General features: G+C 27.8%; 1 protein-coding gene across 7 annotated transcripts in view; it reads right to left on the reverse strand.

The window, feature by feature from the left end:
- Window positions 1–25,462, reverse strand: part of LOC111684585 (cAMP-dependent protein kinase type II regulatory subunit) — a 56,008-nt gene that overhangs the window by 7,995 nt on the left and 22,551 nt on the right. For 4 of the 7 annotated variants that reach the window (XM_046955672.1, XM_046955671.1, XM_046955669.1 and 1 more), the window contains one exon: window positions 14,694–14,947. In XM_046955672.1, coding sequence (XP_046811628.1) covers window positions 14,694–14,916 — 223 coding nt within the window. In that variant the 5' untranslated portion in view covers window positions 14,917–14,947. Of the gene's footprint in view, window positions 1–14,693; window positions 14,948–21,068; window positions 21,222–25,462 lie in introns of those variants that run through there. The other 3 variants (XM_046955668.1, XM_046955666.1, XM_046955667.1) reach the window with 2 other exon arrangements.

Here is a 25,462-nt window from a genome sequence, read left to right on the forward strand (position 1 = left end):
TATTTAGTGATGGTTTCATTATAATGTATTCTCTGTCTGTTTTTAATTTTATTTAAACAATTAAGAAAATATAAAACAAAGAAAAATGATATACGATATAAATGAAATATAGAGGCGCTTACCAACAAGTAAAGATCCAGACACTTGTGAACTCATATTTATCAAATGTTGCACACAACAATAATAGCACAAACTGCAACACAACAAACACAAATACGAAAAAATACAACAATAACAACGCCGAGGAAGATGACGGTAGATGTTAGTTCGAATTAAACCACAATAAAGAAGAAGCGAGACGACGAGACAATATAACACTTAACGAAATGTTTCTTGTTGTTGTCGTTGTTTTCTATTTAAACTACAATTAAATCTGAAGATGAATGCAGTTGCAAATTAATTGATACAAAGTAAAACACAATTTAATATTCAATTCAATTTAACAGTTTCAAGAGCTTTCACACATACTACCACTACTACTGATTGATGTGTATGTATGCATTAATGTTGAAATAAATAAATCATTGTCTTTCCTCTGTGAAACAATAACTTAAAAGCACAAACGTTTTTGTGAAAATAAAATTACATTATGAGTATGAATATGAAACGAATGAACAGCAACAAGTACATTTATATATTGGTTAAGGGCAACAGTAATTTCATTAAAAGTATTTTGCTATGTTAGCCAATAGCGTTTTTTGACATTGAAAATCTGAAGAAGTAGATCCACATTCGACCAAAGTCAGTATAATATTTGCTCAGAAAAATTACTTTTTAATACCATTATGACATTGGATATAAACTTTTTAATAAGAACAAATATCGCTATAATACATTTTATGGGAATCGGTCTATAATTAATTCTACTTACTGGAATATAATCCTTCGTTCAGAAGATCAAGCAGTAGTTCACTCACAAGTCAAGAAATTAATATAGAATTTATTGAAAAGAAGAAGTTAATCACTTCGGAACTCTAACCTGATCAAACTTACACAAATCTTGCATGAATCTTATAAATAAAAAGGAAAACGAGGATGTGAATAAAATTATATTTCGACAACAAATTGTTGTAATATTAACAACGTTACGTCGTCAACATTACATAGTGTTGTCGTACGTATGTATATACTCTAACAACGGATGTTATTGAAAAAATTATAAACACTTTGGTGTCAATTTGGTACCAGACGTATATATTTCATTTTCCATCTATTAACATAGGTAGTAAGACATAACAGAATTTCGGACTAGTTTCCTAAGGCCATGTGCATCTCAATTGTGAAAAAACAATTTTTTACATTTCCAAATTTCGAATAAAAAATTATTCTAAATAATTTAAAAATTCACATAAAAGTTGTTTTTAAAAGATAAACTTTTAAAAATTCAAATTTCTAATATGTTTTACCAATTTATATGTTATTCACTTGGAAATTACTTTTGCCCCACAACAAAATATTAATAAAACTAAGAGTAAACAATATAAACGTATGATATGAAAACAAAACCGAAAAAAAATTTTAAAAATAGATTTTAATATTTTCTTTTTTTTGCATTTAATATGAAAAAGCACACTAATTTTTTTAATATTATTTTTATTTGTTATAGCAATTAGAACAAAAATAAATTACATCATTTTATAAGATTTTTAAGATTTTATCTGAAAAATTTTAAGACAAACGTATAAAGCAACTTAAACTGTGTATTTAGTTCTTTTTTAGTTTAGTTTAAAGAAAATATTTAACATACACTTGTGTAATTACTTTGTATTCTTTATTTTTCCGTTGATATACCGTTTTTTATTTTTAGTTTTTTTTTGTCGGTATTATTTTGTTATAAAGAATGTTTTAATTAGATCTATCGTAAAGTTTACTTTTAAGTTTAATTAGCTGGCGCATAACTTTAACATAATGAATAGTGTGACTTGTGTCTATAAAAAAACAAAGTGTAGAAGGCGGAAAATGGAGCAACAATAAAAAAAGATAAATTTATTTTAATTAAAAACAAAATAAAAAAAAAATGCCTTCCAAAACACACGCATAATAAGGTAAGACTAGGACAATGTAACAAAACAATTTAACCTTTTTATTTTGGCAAATGAAAAAAAAAAACTAAATAAATTAAATGTAACAAGCCTCTTTTTTTAATTCTGATATTACAAGAACTTTGACAATTGTAAATATCACACATTTAATATAGTCGTGTGTGTGCGTGAGATAGAGAGGCGCCCTTAGAGTTATAAACTCTCCACTCCTTCCTTAATCTGCATACATGACTTATTTAAGAGTATGTATCACTGTCACATATAAAAATGACACAATTTTAATTAAAAATTTTTGGCTAATGTATTTCAATCACTTGATAAAAGACACTAAACGAAAATAAACACACCGCAATAAACCGTGTTGAGAAAAGAATAGAACTGACAACTGAGAATGACAAACGTAGACTGAAATTTGTCTACTAGACCAAAGATGTAAAAAGCATAAAAAGCCTGTGAAAATATTACACACACACATATGGAGGGACAAACGAACATACGGACGGACATAACAACGTACACACAAAAAAGAAAGATTCAACAAGTCATTAGCAGTTTATGTAAAATGAAGAACACAACAAGAATGACAACAGAAAAAAAAACAACAACAGAAAGAAAAAAACCAAACTACTCATATTGTTTGTTCTCCTACACAAATGCTCATTTTTATTAAAGACAAAAAGTAAAAAACGAAACTACTCAACCTGTTGGTTACAGCCACACAACAGCAAAAACAACATAAACGCAAAATTCTACATCCAAAAACAGCAACAACAGAGAAAAACCCACAAAATTTTTTTAAAAATTACAAGAGCTACTGATGATAGACGCACGCTACTGTTTGTACATTAGACTTGCTTTTAAAATATAAAAACATTCAGCCCTATCACCAATAGAAGTGAAATTTTTGTTTCCTTGAAATTTTCATTTCCCTTGAAGGGAAAATTCATTCACAATAGTTTATTTTGTATGGAATAACTGTACAATGTTTACAAAATTTCATCAATAAATTTCACAACAGGGAAATGTTTTTCACAACAACAAAGCTAGTGAAAGAAAACGTGAAATGGTGATTGGTGATTGGGGTTCTAAAGCTCCGGTTATCATTTATACCCCAAGATAATCTGCTCTGGACATTTAAAAAATATTTGCAGCAAATGTGTCTATATACGTAGTCCTGAAAACGATGATAATAAAATGTATAATAAATTCCAAATATTGTTTTGGATCTGTTCCTTTTATTTGTTCATATTCTTTTAAAAGAATTGTTGAGATTTTTGTTATTAAAACTTTTGAAATATTCGATAATAACTATTTCGTTTCTAAAGAACACAAACTTTCAAAGAAAATCTGATTTAAGTCAATTTGCTATTTGAATAAAGATTCCAGGAATTCATTCAGTTCCGAGAAATTGTGGACCGATTTGATGAAATCGGATAGATATAAAGGTTCTTATTTATATCAAGTTTCAACGTAAAAATAGAATATTTAAAGCAGTTAGGGGCGTTGAAGACATTTTCCAAATTTGATCTTATAGCCCCCTAGTTCTTAAAGTTCAACAAACAAACGGGCTTAGCTAGATCGCCTTATAATATTATGAGAATCCAAAAAACATACTTTACAGGGTCTACAAACAATATTTCGATGTGTATAATGAAATACCCGACATTTTCACCTAACCATAGAAAGACAGCTTTATTATTCACAAATATTTATATAGAGTCAATAAAAATGAAAGTATTTATGTATGTACGTATGTTTGCAAATATGAAAAATACCTTTGAGTAACATTGCTTATATTGGTATCGAATATTTATTAGAAGACCAATACAAATGACAGCAGCTACGATCTATTAACAAACATTTAACTAATACTCAAAATGACATGGGCATCAACAGCATTAACATCAACATCATCGTCATTGCCATCGTCACTACCATCGAAGCAAACATTGTTTTAGAACCAAAGATGTCAAACAGTTCGATTGAGTGTGTGACTGACTGAATGACTGACTAAACTAAACTACAAACCCCAGTATTAAGTATATACAAACAGTATACATAAGTATACAAGAAACTGACCTTTTTAATGTACACCGACATACACACACACTATTATAAATACTTATTATTATGGGTTTTCTCAAACCCAACACCCAACTCAATATCTACTATACACACACACAAGGTTTTGAAAGGATTTTATGTTGACGGAACAAATAAAACTTTTAAATGTCTATTTGAAGAAACTAAAGAACTTAAAATACATACTATTTTTAGTAAAAAGTTTAAAATTTATGAAAACTACTTATGCACCTTTGACTTATTATTTAAAAAAAAATCTTTTAAAACTTTTTTTTGAAACCATAATCGAGAATCATATTAAGGAGTCATATGATTCAAAGAAAAGAATGTAACGTACAACTTTTAAAATTCTGGGAGAATAGATATAGGTTATGGTTTTTATAATGGAGCCAATCACCTTAACATACAAATTATTAGGCAACTTTTTTTGTCATATGATCATCAAACTTATGTTTAAGAAAATTTTTCAAATTGTATATCGAAAAAGGGCGTACTTCCCGGGACATCAAAGGTTAAAACTTTAATTTCAAGTCAATAGATGGGACAGACTTCTAAACGGAATAATATATTTTATAAAAAAAAAAACATGACATCGCGCAGTTATAACGTCTCGAATATGCCTAAAAGCGAGTTATTTTCAAACTTTAAATATTTCGACCCTAAAGAAACATTATTGAAGTACATGATCTATTTTAATAATGCAAAAACTACTCTCTGTAAACATTATTGGAGTAGATGATCCATTTAGTAGTCCTATGTAATGCAGGCTTGAAAAATCTGTATTTTCTTCATAACAACATGGTCCATGTAATGCACGCTACATGGAACCAAGTTGCGGATCATGTTATTCCATAATTTAAACAAGCGAATTGTTTTGGGACTATTTCATTGTAATACATGAATGGTTTTTGTGGTCCTCACCTAGAACATCACAATGTTATATGGAGTTGTTTTTATCAAATATTTGGATTAGTTTTAGACCAGCTCTAGTTCTTTAGAGAGCACTTTTTACATGCGTATGAGAAGTAGTCTCATTTTTTTTTGCAGGGGAAAACCTGATGTGATCAGAAATTTCTGAGATCAGTTAGGAATTCAAAATTCTTAAGAAACGCATTATATTCTCGATTAAAAATTTATAAGTGGGTATTAGCAATCCTTAGTTATGAACATTTTCGGAAGTGGACCTTATAAAGGGAATAGAGGATTTCCATTTCTTGCGTATTAATTTCATAAATAAAATACTAACAACAGTTAAAACTGTATTCCGTCAAAGTATTTTATATTAAACATTAACCCCCGTATTCATAAAGTATTAATCGCTTATTTTAGGTTTATTACGCTCATTTTACATGCAAAATTCCTACAATAAATCATCAATTACTTTATTAAGCATTTATTATTCTCTAATAATCATAAGTCCAATAATGGTTTGGTTGACATTGTAGGGTTAATGAAACTACTTTATTGTAGGCGTATTAAATTTCGTATATTTAACAACTTTTATGGAAAAAGCATCCAAATATATATGTTTGTATGTAAAAGTTTTATTATCCGTATACTAAAGTAGACAATAGTACTAAACGCAAAAATATCTATCGATGACTTCCTGTAGCCTATAAAAAGAAAAATTCATTTAAACATTTTATTTTATAAATTTATATCCTTGTCTTTGCAGCACTCAAATGCTATTAAAACATTAAAAAGGAGGGGGGTTGAAATTCCTCTAGAAAATATTTGTTTTTTTATGAATTTTCTTAGAGCTAGTAAGTATTCGAATCAGAAGTAACGAGAATTTATATCACAAATTTCATTATGTCTATAAAGCTTTAGAAAAAGTTTAAATTTCTAAATGATCAATATGAATTTGTTTCAAGCGGGCTTTACATCTTAAATTACTTCTTTTTTTTAGAAAGTATTTAGAAAAATCATACTGTATAAAATTTTTTGGAATACACTTTATTTTATATTAATTAATCACTAAAGGAGAGATAGTTAACTTTGCTTCTAAGCGAGCTAATGATATAGCTACTTGTTTAAGCTTTATTGTCTCCTTACAGTTAATCGATTAACAACAAACGATTAAATGAAATAATTGTTTAAACACTAATTTTTGGCTCATAAAAATGATAATAATTGTCAACATGACTCTGTTCATGTTCATGAAAATATGTGGGAATAATGTACAAAATAATGTATGTTGAAAAATAATCAAAAAAAAAAGAAAAAGAATTTAAGAGTCGAAAAGTGTTGGTTGGATTTTATTTTTATGTATGTGTTAATGATTGTGAGGGTGTTTCTTTATATGTGTTTATTGTCATCATTTTACCAAAAAAAAGCAAAAAACAAAAATGTGTGAGTACAAATTGTATTGTTCTTTTGTTTTAAAACAACTGCAAAAACAACAAAATTAGGGCATATATACATATATCGGATGGTCGAAAAACAAATGTTTACTGCTGTTTCTAATTGAAATGAAAGTTTAATACAATTTAGTAACACGCTTCTTAAAATGTTTATAATTGCCTTAATGTTTCGTAAATCTATAAAATGAAATTTTTAAAAACTTTATACTTTTACAAAAAAAATTAAATTTTTCAGAATATTTTTTTTATTGATATCATTTAACTCTTTTTGGTCTACCCTAATAATAAGCAGCCAAAAAAAAATTATTTACAAAGAAAAATTAATTAAATAACATTTTTACATACATATGTATGTAAATTACAAATAAAAACATATTTTAAGATAATCTGGATTATTTATATTTCATTTTCATTAACATGTTTCATTCAACCCCTTTTGTATGTTTTGACTTTATTGAGGAAGAGTTACATTCATTGCTTACTCCTAGATTCATTAACATAGAATTAAGTATTCTAAAAAGTTGTATAAGGAAAATTGTATTATATATTTTTGTAACAATATAACTTCTTAATTTTTGAAAAGTTTTCTATAGAAATAAATCTTTTATACGTTAAGTAAAAAATTTTGTTTTTTATTTAATGTGTCTTTTAAATTATTTGTAATTACTTTAAATTTAATAAAATAATTTTTATAAAATATTACATAGGAAACTCCCGACATCTTCAAAATTACTTAAAGCCTATTCGGATAGGGGACAACTTTTAAGACATCGACAACAACATTAAAGTTATAGTCGACATTAACATTGGCGTTGTATTTGACGGAGCTTGACTTGGAATCACAGTAAAATATTGGCTTTTATTCTTACACAGAGGGGAAGAAATATACACGTCTGGTAACAAATTGACACCACAATGTTTAAAATTTTCAATAACATCCGTTGTCAATAGTGAGTTTACCAAGTTTGTTAACATTTAGATAGGAATTTCGATTTCGACAACTAGTGTCATCGTACGTATTTACATACTTTGACAATGAATGTTATTGAAAAATTAAAAACACTTTGCTGACAATTTGGTACCAGTCGTATATATTTGTTTACCCTATGTATAATATTTTATTTATAAGCGTTCTAGTTACTACTTAATTGGTGCTCAAATTCAATGATACTCTTTGACAACCCCACCACGCAAATTAAACTATACCATGGACTAATCACTTGACCAGTTAATAGGATAGATGCTTTCAAACTAACACCAAAGTGTTTATAATCTTTTAATAACATCAGTTGTTAAAGTATGATCATATAGCTGTCAAATTGACAACAAAAATATACAAAATACACGATGTTGTCAAATCAACAAAAATAACAATGTGTTGCCAAAGTGATAACGCTATGTTGTCAAACCAAATGTTGCGTTGTCGGAATCACAACGAATAATTGTTTTTTTTTTTTTTTAAAGCTGACAGAATAAACTTTCAGATCTCATACAACATTTTTATAAATAAAGTTGTCTTGGCGCTGATAAATCCCTCTAAAATGCTCAAAAATAAAGTTTTTTCCAACTTCAGAAGATTCGGATAACTTTAGAAAAGAACATTTGGGCCACTGGTTTAAGAGTTTGTCAGGTCTGTATTACTACCAACAGAGCTATAAGCCCAGCTAATTAAAGCCTTTTATGGATACAAAATTCTCTTATAAACATTTGACACAAAATTACTTTACTTATTTGCATTCAAATTTTTCCTATTTAAGTATCTATTATATATTATCAAACACGAGACCATTACATTTATCCCAAAAACTATATACAAACATTTTCCCTTTTATACAAATTTCACTTTTTTCTCCTAAACATTAATTTAATTATAAATAGTATGTTATTAAAGACCTTAAGATTTTCTTTTATCTATTAAATCATTAAAATAGAGATATTATAAAAAAAGCGGAAATTTAAACAAGCAAAAAAGAAAGCAACAAAATCTGTCTGTTATTTTCTGCTTGATCGACTGAAAGGAAATGTTCAACATTTTTAAAAACACTTTAATCAGGACAATTTTTTATATTTTTAAATCAACTACACTTCGATAAATACACAGCAACAACAAAAAAAGGATATGAAACATACATACGCATACACTTACAAATACGCGAAAATAACAAAAAAATCATGTTAACACACTTACATACATTCTTAAGCTATCACTCATTTAGGTGAAATCACTAACAACACAAGCGGAATACAAGCGAACGAACAAAAAGATTGATTGAGTGGTTTTTATCTTATTAAACATCATGTTTATTATAAATATGTATGTATATATGTATGTAAGTGTGTGTTGGTTGAGTACACCATTGATGAATTAAGTTTAACAGAAGAAGAGATGAAATCACAACCACCCCCAACCAACAAACAGGAAATACTACTAATTGTCCTCTTTTCTTATTGAGTATATTGAGTAAACAATATCAAGCTTAATGTTATTTTAAATATATACAAATGGATGTGTGTATGTATGTATTTAGCTTATATTCTTTGTTCATGTTTATAGTGGTATTTGTTATTGTAAATATCCTTTAGTATTATTACAACAATAATAAGAAAAGATGTGTATGTCTCTCTGTCTAACTGACTGTTAGTCAAACAAACACAACTGATGGATAAAAAACACATCTAACAAAACAGTAGCAAATCAAACTATAAAAGTATTTCTTTTGTTGTTTTAATAATAATACAAGAACAACAACACGAGTACTTTGTTTTTGTTTTCGCTCTGATTCTGTTGTTGTCACTATAACAACAAGCGTACAGCAACAATTTAATGTATAGAGCTGAGAAGTGTTTATTTATTTGTGGGTCTTGTAAATGTTGTTGATGTTTTGCGATTTCTGTTGCTGATATTTAATCAAACATATTCTTCTTCATCTTCTTCAATTCACTTGTACACTCAACATGATGTTAATAAGTATGTTTATACATTTGTATCTTTATTATCATTATTAGAGCCCTGTAGTTCCCGGATGGTATTTAGAGTTTAAGATTTATCTATAACATCAGTTATTTTATATGTTGCAAGAGTTTTAATTCTCTCTTTGTATAATACAATCACAATTCACTTTGAATTAATAACAAAATACTTCTAAGGCGGAGGCAATATCTAAATTACTTAGGAACACTATTCGTTATTGAATTCTATTTCCACTTCGGGAATATATGTAAGTAGAACGAAATTGAAAAAAATATCCAGCAAAAATAAAATGAAGTACTTCCAAAAGAATAACATTTATCACCACTTCAAAAAAAAGCACTTACTGAATTTTTTTTTTACCTTCTGTGGAAGTGATGTTTATTGACATCCAAAGAAGCAAAAAAATCCATTTTTTAATTTAAGGTGTATTTTTTGTACTGAAGTTTTTTGAATTAAACCAATTTAATTTTGGATTAATGCGTGTAATTTATTTATTTACGTTAAAAACATAAAAATTACTTCCGGTGATTGATTTCAGATGTTGTGAATTGTGGAATCAAATAAAAAGGACATCCCTCCTATGACAAACCTGTGTTAAAATCATAACATCTTTAGGTCTTTCATTTTCCAAAAAGTAAATTCTATTTCTTTTTCGCTTCTTTTGAAGTTCTTTTTTTGCTGAGTTTAATTACAATTTGGAAAAAACTTTCTGGGAGTTGACCTCCAGCCCGAATAATATTCTTGAATACCCAGCAGAATCTTTACTTACCCAGTAAGTCAACAAATAATATTGGAGAAAAGTGTAAGTAATTACTTTTTGGGTGAATTACTACTTCTTTTTGTTCGACCATGACCAAAAAAAATCTCATTACCCGACTTTTCTGGCTTAAATAGTAGTTTTACAATTATTTTTTATGTTTGATAGTCTATTTTCTTACTCAATGCCCATTAAAAAGTATTTTAACATTCTATCTGGAATGGTTTTGACACAAATGTAAATATCAACATTTCTTGAAAAAATTTCCAAAATCGAAGTTTAGAAATAATAATTAATTCCTTATTGGACGGACATACGCTATAGACAATTGAGCACATATTCTATTCAAAACAATTAATTTATGTTATTGATAACGACAACCCATTACCAAGTAATGTATGAAATAACTACAATATCTACAATACTCATTACCGAAATTCGAAAATATTTTACTGGGTAGTTTATGAAAGATATGAGGACCACGTATAAATATGTATTTTGTAGTAATCATTCATAATTCCCCGATATTTAAGTTATAACAATCTTATAGTAAATGAGCGACATGTTAAACTTAATTTTATTTTTTTGTGTGTTTGCATGTTGAAGTGTATATCCTCATTTGTTTAACATCCGTTAGTATGTAGTTGTTGTATTCCTTTTAACCCCTTTAGATGTTTTTATTGATTTTACATGCAAATCAATATACATACATTTATTTATGTATTAGTATAACTATGTATGTATACATTAGGATGCTCTATAAAACAATCAATAATTTAACTCTTTTATTATATATCATTCGGGATCCAAATCTTAATGAAATTGTATGTTGTTATTGTTTTTAAAAGGAACACAACGTGTTGTTGTATTTACTTTGGTCTCTGGATTTTAAAAATCAAACAGAGCAAGTTAATGAAAGTCAGGGATGGAAAATTGTTTATGTGATAGAAAATTAAAAGAAATAAATGCTTATAAAGTCTAAAGTTAGTTATATTATTCGCCAACCTAAAGTACCAACCTAATACTTGTATCTGTATGTATGAAAATAGAAAAAAATAGGTAAGTTTTAAATATATTCTTTTTTAATATGTAAGTAAGTTTATTTGTGTGCAATTCGTATATACAAAAAAATAAAAATAACTGAATATTTTTTATATTGGCGCGTGTCTATTTTGTCTTTGTTCATTGATGTTGAACATGTGATAAAATTGAAACGGGTTTTGTTTTATTGAAAAAAAAACACATAAGGTAAAGCAAAAACAACAAAAACATCACGCAGGTCTAATACCCAATATTAACACACATACATAGAAGAAGTAAGTAATTGTATGTAAGTGTGTTGTGATGGGTGGTGGAAATAAAATAAAAAAAGGATTCACCTAGTAACATTATTCTACTTAAGTGGCAATATGAATACAATTAGTGATTTTTTTACACATACATACATACATATTTACATATGTTAAACTGTGTGAAGGCTTTAAATTCTACCGAGGCTGATAATTTATGCCACAATATTGCTTACATCCCTTTTCCCACATCTCTCTTAATAAATAGACTGTTATTAAAATCTACTTATATACAGTAATCCCTCGTTTTACAACATTAATCAACTAATAATTTTTGATTTTTTTTTAATTTACGTTCACAAAACTTTAATTATTTTCTGTTTGATTTGCAAATATTATTTCATTTACTTTAACATTTTTGAGTTGGAGTAAATGGAGTGTTTACTGTAAACATGATTTGCGGTAATTATGTTCATATGTATGTAAGCTTGCTAGGTTTTCATTTATATAATTGCGTTGTATTTATAAATCTTGGAGACATATTTTATTTTTAATTTACTTAATTTTTTTTAAACCCCTATAAAATATTGAACATTTGATTAAAATCGGAATAGTAAAGTTATTAAAACATTTACTTCATTACTTTGTAAAACACTTCACCTTGCGTTAAAAATATTTTTATACAAATTTTTCAAAGAGCAAAAACAATTTATATAGAAAATGAACTGAAGTGAGGGAAAGGGAGGAGACACAATAACCCTCTTAATTTGAAAATAAAACTCTTATTTGATAAATTGTTGCGATTGTTTATGCAAAAGAAAATTTTGAATTTAATTTTGGAAAACACTTATTTTATTCGCAACAAGAGATTGTCAACTTTTGACAACGCATGTGTATATTTCGACAACGAACTGTTGCAATGTTGACAACGTTGCGTTGTTGACTCTAATTTTGCGTTCTTTTCATTCAATATTGACTTTTATATTCTTAAAAAATTAGGTATTTACAATAATCAGTTTTTAAAGTCATTAAGCTTATTCTTTTCAAAATTGCCGAAGTTTGAGATACGTTATTTTTTCTAGGACCAGCACTGAGAGGATGACTCCTACTTCTGCGGAGTTTCCTACTTGTGTTGTTGAGAGAAGAATGAAGAGAGTTTTTTACATCGATAGTAGCAGAAAGTTTGTTCCACATACAAAAAAAATAATTTTTTGTATAGTGTGTTTTGAGGTCCACATGCCAATCTACCACAAATTTCAGAGGAACACATCCCATTACGAACGGTTCTCAAGAAAATCAATAGAGTTGGATACTCTACTGTCATCAATAAGTACTTTCGCCCTCTTCTATATGTCGTCGAGTAGCTCTAAAATAGACTTCGAAACCGTTTTTGGTCTGATGTACATAAAGCTGGAGGTCCAGACTACGTGCTTTTCATACCGACTTGACATTTTATTCTTCAAATTACATGCAACACTTTTAATTATTAAAATTTATAAATACGCATTAAAAATGAATATAACATGTCATAATCAGCTGATACGTTAATGTGTCGCTTGTGAAGCTTATAAAAGTAGAAAGTAGGAAACTTTACGCATTTTACGCGTCAAGGCATTCTACGCTTTTGCATTTGTAACTTGCAACATATAAATACAGACGCGTAGAATGCGAGAAAGCGTAGAACACTTGGTGTGGACCTCTACCTTAAGTTAATTCGAGGTTAAGCGATTCATTTATAATGTGCCTCATTGCTCAATCCGTGAAGGGCTTGCCTGTTATATAAAGAAGGATAGAGAGAGTTTGAAGTATGACATAGGTGGTTATTTCCAAAAATATAAAAAACAGGCTTGAGGAAAAAACGGAGCTAATATTCACGGTGGCTATTTTTTAACGTAATTTGTATATCCTACACGCATGTAGGAATTTCGGTACATTGATTTGCCGGTTTATGTACAAAAACTTTGTTCAAGGTCTTTGCCATTAGTGTCCCGTTGTTTGTTGGGGTTTGCAAAAGCAAGTATCACTTCTGGTTACGCAAGTGGGATGGCATCTTTTGAGTCAACAACAAAACCTATATTTTTTATTTTGGAAATAATATATAATATATATATATATTTATATATATATATTATATATATATATACTATATATATATATATATATATATATACATATATATATATATATATATATATATATATTAATATATATATATATATATATATAATATATATATATCTATTATATATATATATATATATATATATATATATATATATTTATTATATTTTATATGTATTTTAAGAAAAATCATTCTGCTAATTTCAATTAACAAAATGGCCCCAGTTTCTATGAATAAAATATCTAAAAATAAATTGTTTTATATTTTTTTATAAATTATATAAATGTACCTACGTAATGTAATATAATGAAGTCGACTTTAAGAAAGTGTATTTAAAATACACCATTTCCAACTTAATTAGACTTATCGGAGCATTTATCATATCCATTCTTTGGATATTATCTTAAAAGCTTAATTCTAAGCTTAAAAGCTTATTCCATTGAAATAATTCCCAAAGGAAATTATTACATGAAAGAATTAAATCAAAATAAATAATTTTATTATTTTTTTAATGAACTAGCAACAGGTTGGGTTCAAACATAGGTTATTCAAAAAAGCTTAGAAGCTTCTTTTGAACTTTTTGATATATTTAAAAAGGTTTTAAAGTACACGTGAAAATGGTGTAAACAGGCATATGGTATATATTTACACAACAAACTAACACGTATACTAAATATGTATAACAACAATGGCTGACTAAGCGCCACATTGTTGCATGCCACACAATAATTGTCGTACAACAAGCGGCACAACATTTTTTTTAGTTTGCTTTTCTTCACTTCTAAAACGTGCGTATTGCTTTTTATTTCTTTTATTCTATTATTCGGTTTCCCTTCGTTCCCAAACCACCCGGTAGTAACATGAAATTTATGCATGTTTGTAACGACAATATCAAACTATATGCATGACGTCAATCTTTTCTTTAAATTACATAGAAAATATTGTGGAGGTTGTCGTGATTGAATTACAAAAGAAGAACTATACAAAGAGAATAAAAATTTTTACCTATTTGGCGTAAATGGAAAACTTTAATGGATTGATTGTAGTGTAATTTTTGTTGTACTTACCATCATCTTCTTCTTGAGACATGACACTATCGTCGACGGAACCACGATCCGTTTCACGAATGAATCCCACTTGTCGGCGATTCTCTTGAAGTTTTGTAAAGTATTCGACGGCAAAGTCAACAACATCACCTGGCTGTTCCAGCAGATAGGCAATGGAGAATTCCAATAGCACCTCTCTTAGTGCATCGGGCACTTGAATACGTTGCTTTTGTTCGTTTGACATTTCGTTTGATGTGTGTTGTAATGGCTGATTTCTGGAAAAAAAACAACAAAAATAAAATTATTATTAAATTAACAAACATTAAGTTTTTCACAAGTATGTATTTAAAGGATCAACCTGACTGATACAGCCTAATTTGCAAAGCTTTGGTCGCTTAATAATCGATTTGTTCTGTAAAGAGATTTAATTGGTGTGCCCTCGTAAAGATCCTAGTTGTGTAGCTCACGAATGGTAAAACTCTTTTAAATATATTTTATAAAAATCATTTAGTTTTTAAACATATTTTTTGAGATTTAATCAAAGAAAATTTGTTTTATTTTATCTATTCGGTTAACAAATAAATCATTTTTTTAACAAAAGGTAATTTTCCATCAAATAGCTTTTGTTAATTAACTAATGATATTAATTATTTTGTACAATTCTCTTTTTTTTTCTTTGAAGTAATTTAATTTTTATGTAAATGACAATATTTTTTATATGATTAATAGGTAGATTTTAAGCAATTCACTAAAAATATAATTTTCAAGTTATTTTTAGAATTCAGGGAATGAATTATTGTTAAAAAATAAGTATTTTTTAAGTACAATATTGATAAAAAATATTTGCTCAAGTGTTTATAATATTTTTGAAAATAAAATTTAAAAGTTTTAAAAATAGATCTAAAAAAAATTAAATTAATAATAAAAACTACAACAAACATTAACAAAATTTGATAAAAATATGAAAAAAAACAATATTATCCCATCGTAATACATCAAATGTTTAGGTGCAAAATGAAATATTAATTTCAATAAGTGGGTGTGAAAAAAAATTATAATAAATCTTCGCATGAAAATCAAATAATAACATAAACCCAGACACACTATTAATTAACATTTCAGAAATTTACACTTTATTAAAAGCTAATAAACTGCATTTTAATGAATGTGGATTTATTAAAATTGTGTGAGACAATGTGAGACAACAAAATGATTACAATCAAGTTTTGTTGTTGTCATTGTCGTTGTTGTCGTTGTTGTTTTTTTACTACAATGACAAATACTATAAATATTATTATAGTCCGTGGTTTATGGAACAGTTCAAACAGTTAGACAAACGGATGATTATATCAAAATTTATGCACATTTTATTTAAACGATTTATTATTATTCATCACGTGACGTTAATTTGATAGACATAATATTAAATAGATTTGACAAACAGATAAACAAGTTAGTAACTAAATGTGTTCTCATCGTTATAATTTTATAAATATTTAAACATATTTACATACATTTTCCCCTATTTAAACAATGAATATGGAAGTGCTTTATGTAAACACCTGCCGTGTTGTCCTTTTTCACGGTGGTGTTTTTCAAAAACGGGGTGAACTTCTAACCGCCTAATTGTGCTTCTTACACGCTAGTGGAATGGAATTTTCCTTAACCGTGGATCCGCGCTTGTCCCAGTGCAATAATGTACCTTTTTTATTGCCCATCCGCACTACTGAGATGAATTTTGTTGTTTCGGTAACAGGTACTAGGGGACGTAATTGGTAATTCGACCTCACAGTTCTATATTTAATTAACAGTCTTATTTAAGTGGCCACTTGGCACAAGGACCTACTGTGATAAGTTTAGCATATTCAACCATGAAGAAAAATCGCCGCAGAATTAAAGATTATGGTATTACAACTCCACAATGTCCCAACCACCACCACTGACACTTTAACTATCACTTAATTCTTTCTTCAGTCATTTCAACAGATACATCTCTGGATTCCAGTCGTCCTAGAAACTTATCCCCAATATTTATATTTCACCGTGTATTAATCACTCAACCAAGCACCCACTTCTCACGTAATCGGGTTTAAACCCCAGCCACTACGAGGATCCCGAAGGAACCTCAACCAACTGACCAGTCAGAACAAAGTCTTAATGGACAACTGGCCACCCGTAGTGCCAGATTTTAAATCATTACAAGGAAAGAGATCCTGATATCTATTTATCTATCAATATATCTTTCTTTCTATATATCTATCTATATATCTATCTATCCATCTGTCTATCTATCTATCTATCTATCTATCTATCTATCTATCTATCTATCTATCTATATATATATCTATCTATCTATATATATATCTATCTATCTATCTATCTATCTATCTATCTATCTATCTATCTATCTATCTATCTATATATCTATCTATCTATCTATCTATCTTTATATATTTATATATATTTTTTTTAATTTATTAAAGCAAAAATTACATTGACATGAAACAAGGTTTCCATTTAGTTTAATTGTCATTATGATGAATAATAAAATATAGATCAAGTGTCACATCAGATAAACAAAAAATCAGATTAGAAAAAACTCATTGAAAATAGAAATATTGGAAACAAATGATTTCGTTGTTTTTGTTAACCTATAAAAATAGGTTGAAAATGTTTGTAAAACACTTAATTCTTTAACAGATTCTATTGTAATAATTAAACAAATGGAAAATAAAATTTGAATAGTTTTTTGTTAAACAAAAATTAGGTGTCAAATATTTGACACTTTTATTTTCCATAAAATGATTTTCATCTTATTGTTGCTATTGTATTTGTAATGGAAATAGAATTGAATTTTGTTAAGGTATCTGTTGAAAGCTATTGTTTAATATATTCTATTGTTGTAAAAAAATACTTTAAGGAGCAAAGTTGTTTTAATCCGGTTTGACAAAAGTTAATAAAGCATAACGTTATCATTAGTTTATTTTGTAGTTTTTCCAAAAAATAATATCCATTTATAAACCATCAATAACTTTATGAATATGAGTAAAGTTCAACAAGGATATTTAAAAAGTATAATTAACACTAGTCTAGCAAATGCTCTTACATTAATTACCACAATATTACGTGATCTTTTAATACCACAATTAGTACTAATACGACTTATAAATGTTTAAGACCGCAAGAACAATTATATAATAACGACTTAACTAATATGTATGTATTATATATGTATTTGTAGTTACATAAATATAGTAAAGCCTATTTGTATTACCAAAAGTTGATGGCCATAAAAATATTAATTTTTTGGCACCATTTTTGTTGCCACTTTGAAAAGAAAAAAAAAAGTTTACAAAAACAACAAGTTTACAGCAACGTGCTCATGTTTAAAGTCATATCGATTTTTAGTTGTGGTGTGTCTGAAAATGAAGAAAAAATACAACTTTTTTTTGGTCACACAATAGTAGTTATAATCATTAAAAATGCAAGTGAGAACCTAGTTACGTAGAGACACAGAAAGACAGACAGCCTACTATGGAGATGGGCAGACAGGCAGGGAGAAAGGAAAATGCATAGTCATTCAGACGAGGTGTTGCTTTTTTACATTTCAATTACTTATGCGTCTGCGATGAATAAGTATTTTGTTGAAATAAAACTACTACGAATAAATAAACAAAGATTGTTGTATAAAACTAGAAATAAAATGAAAAATTTTCAAAATAAAAAATAGCAAACGAGTAGATACAGATAAAGTTTTATGCACAAACACCTTCATAAAACAAATAAACCTACAACGACAGCCACAGTAGTAGTAGTAATTGTTGTTGTTTTAGCAGTAGAATTGTTTAGCCAAAATACATTGATATTTAAACAATCAGCTAGTAGTTAGCCAATATCTCTGTCAGTACGTCACTGTGACAGTTAATCCGTCATTATGTATTTGTATTTTTTATAGTACAACACGCAGACACACAGCCTTAAAGTGGTCTTATGGGTCAAGGTGGTTTGGCTTATTGTAGTAGGTACCTATACAAATGAATTGCGAATATAAAATGAAAATAAACAAACAAAAACAGATACGACACAATTGGAATTATAAAAAATAAGTATTTTTTTGCAAACCCTTTTTTTATAAAAATAAAAGTTCTTAAAGAATTATTTTACAATTTAGTTACTAATTAACATTCTAACACCGAAATTTTAAAATATTATTTTAATTTAAAAACTTTCTTGATAATGTTGTAGAATTTTTTTCTTTTACAAGTTTGAAACATAATAATGAAACCACTTGACTTTATATTAACATACGATAAAAGTAAGTACTTAATTCACTCCCTACTTTTAAGCAAGCGTGGTAAGTACTTGCCTTTTATGGCCAAAAATCTATAAGTGTCTGTTTTAACTACCTAAGATATGAATAAGAAGTCTTTTGAATCACTTTTTAAACAAACACATTCAGAATATTAACAAGTTAGAGTTGTTTTATCTAATTGTTATTGTTTTTTATGTTTTTTTGTTCAGAAAATTTTCAAATGTTGTCTCAGACTTTTGCTCATATTTCCGTTATTTTTCGAGATTTTTAATTCTTCTCTCATTCATGGTTGACCCCAAAGAGGTGCCAACAGTACCTCTAGTCTACCGGGACCATGAACTAGTGATGTCACTTCACTTCTCGGATAGTCCTTAAAATGATTCAGTCTAACCAAAGAACCTCATAATCTGGTACTACGGGTGGCCAGTTGGCTGAAGGACTATGTCCTGGCTGGTCGGTTGTTTGAAGTTCCTTTGGGATCCACGTAGTTACTGTGGTTTAAAATTGGTGAGAAGAGTTAGTTACTGTTAAAATACTGATATACGGAAAAGTCTATAATTCGTTATAAGTTCGGTGCTGTTGCCGATGACATCATATACCCCACAGAGCAGTGAATGTGAGCGTTGGAAATGCGTTGGTGTTAATTGTATGTGATACAAGTTGAATGTAGAAGTACACAGGCTTTACCAACCCGAATACCTAGATAAAGTCTGGTGTATGTTTTTTTTTTCTTATGAATGTGTCGGTTAAAGAAGCGTGTTTGGTTGAATGGAGATGGATGAAAGGTATCTTATCCAATGACACTATTTAATTTTCCCTCCTTGTCCAGGTATGTTCCGAGGAAACTCTGTTTAAACCAGATTTACCACAGTGTATGTAAGAACAAAGTTTCGGCTTATTTGATGGATTCGTACGTCGGTCTACCGGTTACATCTCTAAGTGCTGTTGCCGACGGACTGTAATGAGTCGCATAAAAGCTGGTTGAAAAAGACTACCGTGAAATAGGCCAACACGGCAGGTGTATATAAAGCAATTCGAAATAAATTTAATACCACAGTCAAAATTACAATCCCAAAACCACGGGATACTTTGGCATAACAGAATTTTTCAGTTTTAATAATTTCTTTTTTTCAATTTTCTATTAAATTTGAAATCAGTCTATTGTATATACAATTTAGTTCACAAACATTCACAATAGCTGTTGAGCGCTGATAGTGATAGAACAGCAGTAGATGCAATCAATTTAAATTAAAATAGATTTTAATGGCCTGTAATAATACTCGATGTACTTTTAAAAGAATAATTTACATATATGTATTTATTAGCGACCGACTTAAATGAAAATTGGCAAATTTGACACTTTTCATAAATCCTAAATATTTATTTAAAGAGAAAAATAGTGTTTATTTAATGTATTCCAGCAAAAGAAAAAGTTTTGTAAAGTACAGATGTATATGTATGTGTGTATTACTGTTTTACTTATATGTGTAGATGTCGTGTTCTAAAGTTTGAAACGATTCAATCTTTGTTATATATACATATACTTTGATCTTTGTTTTAAACAGAGTCACAGCACTACTACTTTCTACTTTCTAAGGCAGAACTCTGTATAACTTGTCTTTGACTTGATCTCAGTGTAGAAATCGAATAAAGTTTTCCGAGATTTTGGATGAAAATAATTTAATTGATATCCTTACATAAATACCTGTATCCTTAGCAAAAACATAACATGAGTGTGACAATTTATGAAAAAATTAACAATTAAAAACACTTAAAAACTTTGAAAAATTAATTAGAAAATACAAGTGTATGCATGTGTAAAACTATAAACATGATTTCTAAATCTCGCTCAGCATGTGTTCATGTGCATTTTTTGAAATTTTATTAGAATAAAATTGATAAAAGTTAAATAAAACTTAAAACAACATGTTTTAAAACTTGACTAAATGCCAAGTTTTATATGACAAACTTTTTTTTATTCTTCAAATGGCATTGCAACGAACAGCAGCAAAATGGTTGAAGAAGACACAACCAAAAGAACCATGATGAGGATAATAAATTCAAACAATGAAAAATTGACTTACGTAGGTGCCAGTGTTGATGGCGGCAGTAGAAAATCACCAACAGCAGGATTGCCTGTCGTTTGAGATGAAGCTGGATAATTTTCGTTTTCATTATTGTCATTAAACATGTTTATGTTTTTATTTTCTTTTAAGTATGTGGCAAATAAGATTAGTATTGATTTCTTGTTGGTGTGCTATTTCTTTAAGGTTTGTCTGAAAGCCAAAATAATATATTTTTTTGTTTTCTCAAGTTGATTATAAAAATGTCATACTGAACTAGTATTGACATATATATTTTTTTGGTAGATTTTTTTAGTATTATTTTTACACTTAACAAAAATTTTACACTAACAAAATTTTAACATTCATTGGAGTAAATTATATTTGTTTTTCCGAGTAAAATCTGTCAATCAATATATCTATATAAAACTGATGAAAGACTTGCAAATAACACATAAGAATAAGGTTAGGTTGATAGGAGAATAGAAGAAAAATACATCTACGCCACTATCGGGCTTGTTATGCGCTCCTTTTTATGGAAAACGTTTGTTTATAAAAATCTAACACTTATGTGACGATAAATGAAGAAAATTCCTATAAAATTTTCATTCAGTGTTTGTGAATTTGGAATAATATTACTCTCAAGATATTTGGATCTTATTTTGACGAAAGCCTGACAATGAACAGAATGGATCTTTCACTATGAAAACGATCTTTCACTATCAAATCTATTTGTCGCTAGAAAATAGTTTTGTTTCTAGAAAATGATCTTTCACTTGAAAATCGATCTTTAACTAGAGAATCTTTCACGATAAAATCGTTATTTCACTACAAAAACGATTATTCACTAGAAAATCGATCTTTTACTTTCTAATCGAATTGTCACTAGAAAATCATTCTTTCATTTGAATATCAATCTTTAACAGGAAAATCTAATTGTCACCAGAAAATAAAATTGCGTAAAGAAAATTGATCTTTCACTACAAAATCGATTTTCCAATAGAAAATGGATCATTCACTAGAAAATCGATCTTTTTATTGAAAATTTATCTTTCACTAGCAAATCGTTCTTAAACTATAAAATCGCTCTTAAAGTATAAAATCGATCTTAAACTATAAAATCGATCTTTTACTAGAAAATCGATCTTTTACTAGAAAATCGATCATTACATCATTACATTTCACAATAAAATCGTTAATTCACTACAAAAACGATCACAAACGATCGATTTTCAATGTTTTACTATTTAATCGATTTGTCACTAGAAAATTATTCTTTCACTTAAAAATCGATCTATTTGTCACTAAAAAATAGAATTGCTACAAGAAAATTGTTCTTTCACTACAAAATCGATTTTTCACTAGAAAATCGATCATTCACTAGAAAATCGATCTTTAACTAGAAAATTGATCTTTTACTAGAAAATCGATCTTTTACTAGAAAATCGATCATTCACTAGACAATCAATCTTACGCTAGAAAGTCGATCTTTCACTAGCAAATCGATCTTTAACAAGAAAATCGATTTGTCACTAGAAAATAGATTTGTTACAAGAAAAACGATCTTTTACTATAAAATCGATTTAGAAAATAAATTTGTCACAAGAAAATCTATCTTTCAATTGAAAATCGATTTTTTAATAGAAAAGCGATCGACTTTTTTAAGAAAAACTGATATTGATTCTGATTAGTCCATTCGTATTTTTCTTAGTATTATTTAAGAAAAAAAACAGAGTTGTATCACTAAAACCAATTAGACGAATTAGATCTTGTTTTGCCTCGGAAATCTAATCCAAATCAACTACATTTGTCTCGAAATCTCATAAGTACTCGATTTTATTGTATTGTAAATGGGCTATTATAGTTAATTTTTAGAACATAAATTTTAGTTAATTTTTAGAAAATAAATCCAATATTTTTTAATTTTATATTAAAAAATGTTTCTTTGTCAAAACTACAAAAGTTCACTTCACACGATATTAAGCTGAACAGCAAAAAAGTTTTCCAAAATATGTAATAATGATTTCAAGGAAAAATTAAAAAAAAAATCTCAAACTCAGCAAAAATAATCCCTTTCCTGGGTACTGTTATTTTAGCAAGAATTTTTTTAAATCTTCCACATGATTAAATTTTTGATTAAATTCATAACAAAAGATAAACTCACATACACTAACCGTAAATAAATAACAAAAAAAATATGAAATAAAATCTGTGAAAAAATATTTAAAAATTTATGCATCAAATTACAAAATGTGCAAAAAAACACACGAACCAAAACTATATAAAGTGAAAAATATGTTTTAAAAATATGATCATGTGCTTGTTGATATTTGTTGTTCGTTCAATCGTTTATACTTGTTTGTAACACAAACATTAGAGACAACAACAGTTGGTCATATAAAATGACCTTCACAATTTATGTTGTTATTGTTGGTGTTATTGCTATTTGATTCACACTAAATTTATTATCGATACTTAAATGTTCTATATAGAAAAAAAAACAGCATCAGCAGCAGTTGTTTAAATTTTACTTTTTTTCATCAAAATAAATATAAAGAAAACTTAAATGATGTAATTTCACAATTTTTATATATATTTTTATTTTATTTTCATGTTTTGTACTAAACACTTGTTTTCGAAACCATTAAACTTTATTAGACCTGAGCAATTAAATAAACCAAACTAATATTGACAAAAATTTGTGCTTAAAACACGTTTAAGTCATACATTTTTCATAATAAATTTTTTTGTTTGCTCAATATTTGTTTTCTTATCAAGTTGCACTGAATTTTCAGTGGAAAACGATAAAAAAATATTATAACAACAATAACATTTATTCTAAAGTAGTTTATTGTTAATGAATAATATATTCTACTGGTTCTCATATGATTGTGTGCATGTAGCGCACAAGTTTATAAGATAGAAGTACCTCAAGTACGTAGAGTATTTGTAGATAAATAGCCTTCACTCTTGAATATTTTATGTAATTTAAAGCGGGAATGTTGGAGTATATTCCAAAAAATATATTTTTCAGGTAAAACTTTATAATTTTATAAAAATTTACAGTTTCGTTTATAGTAATAAGTACACAGTTTGTGTCAAAACTGTATAACGAATTTTATTGATACAAAGTCTATAGTCTTGTCTATAGCCTAGTTTATAGTCTAGTCTATAGTCTAGTCTATAGTCAAATCTATAGTCTAGTCTATAGTCAAGTCTATAGTCAAATCTATAGTCTAGTCTATAGTCAAGTCTATAGTCTAGTCTATAGTCAAGTCTATAGTCTAGTCTATAGTCTAGTCTATAGTCAAGTCTATAGTCTAGTCTATAGTCAAGTCTATAGTCTAGTCTATAGTCAAGTCTATAGTCTAGTCTATAGTCAAGTCTATAGTCTAGTCTATAGTCTAGTCTATAGTCTAGTCTTTAGTCTAGTCTATAGTCTAGTCTATAGTCTAGTCTATAGTCTAGTCTATAGTCTAGTCTATAGTCTAGTCTATAGTTTAGTCTAGAGTCTATATTCTAGTTTATAATCTAGTAGAACAATCTGGTTACTTCAAATACTTATTAAAAGACAAATGCATAAAATATTCCACAGAATTCTTAATACTTAGTCTAGTCGAGACACCCGACCAGGCCATGAAATGGTCATTAGACTATCACACAGACTGATCAATAAACTAACCCATAGGCAAGTCCAGAGACTGGTGCATATATAATCTAGTTCATAGTCCATTAATCGAACATGTTTCTATACGAGTCACAATACACACAGACTAGTCCGTTACTTTATATTTTTCATCCAACAAAAACATAATATTACTTTCGTCCTTGATATAACATCGCTAAAATATTAAAAGTAATAAGAAAAGTTTTGAAAAGCATATGGAATTTTCTAATACTTAAGTTAAATGTAAAATACACAAATATGAGTTTTAATAGGCAAATACTATTTTTAGCATTTTTGCACATTTATTACTTGCAAACTTTACGTTCATATATTTCATTGATTTTTTTTTTGTTCATTTACTATATTCAAAAACAAAAAATATTAAAACTAAACCAAATACTTAAGGTCAAATGTATAAGTGTACATATAAATACCACTTGACTTATTTTTGTAAATTTTGTAAAAATAACCAACAAGCTACTTTTATGAATAACATAAATTTACGTAGTTTTAAAAATTTAAATTTTAAATTGATATTCAAATGTGAATTTAAATTATTCAAAAATGTAAGCCTGTAGTTGTATTGGGAACCGTTATTATAATATCAGTTTACATTTGTGATTTGTATTAAGGAAATTGTCCATTTTTGATTCAAGAGCCCTTTCAAGTTTTAACCAACATGTGTGTATATTTCAATATTCAATGAATAAGACAGATAAAACAAATTGTTGTATTTACTTTTAGCTCT

This window comes from Lucilia cuprina, chromosome 6 (genome assembly GCF_022045245.1).
Source record: "Lucilia cuprina isolate Lc7/37 chromosome 6, ASM2204524v1, whole genome shotgun sequence".
In the NCBI taxonomy this organism is placed as follows: Eukaryota; Metazoa; Arthropoda; class Insecta; order Diptera; family Calliphoridae; genus Lucilia; species Lucilia cuprina.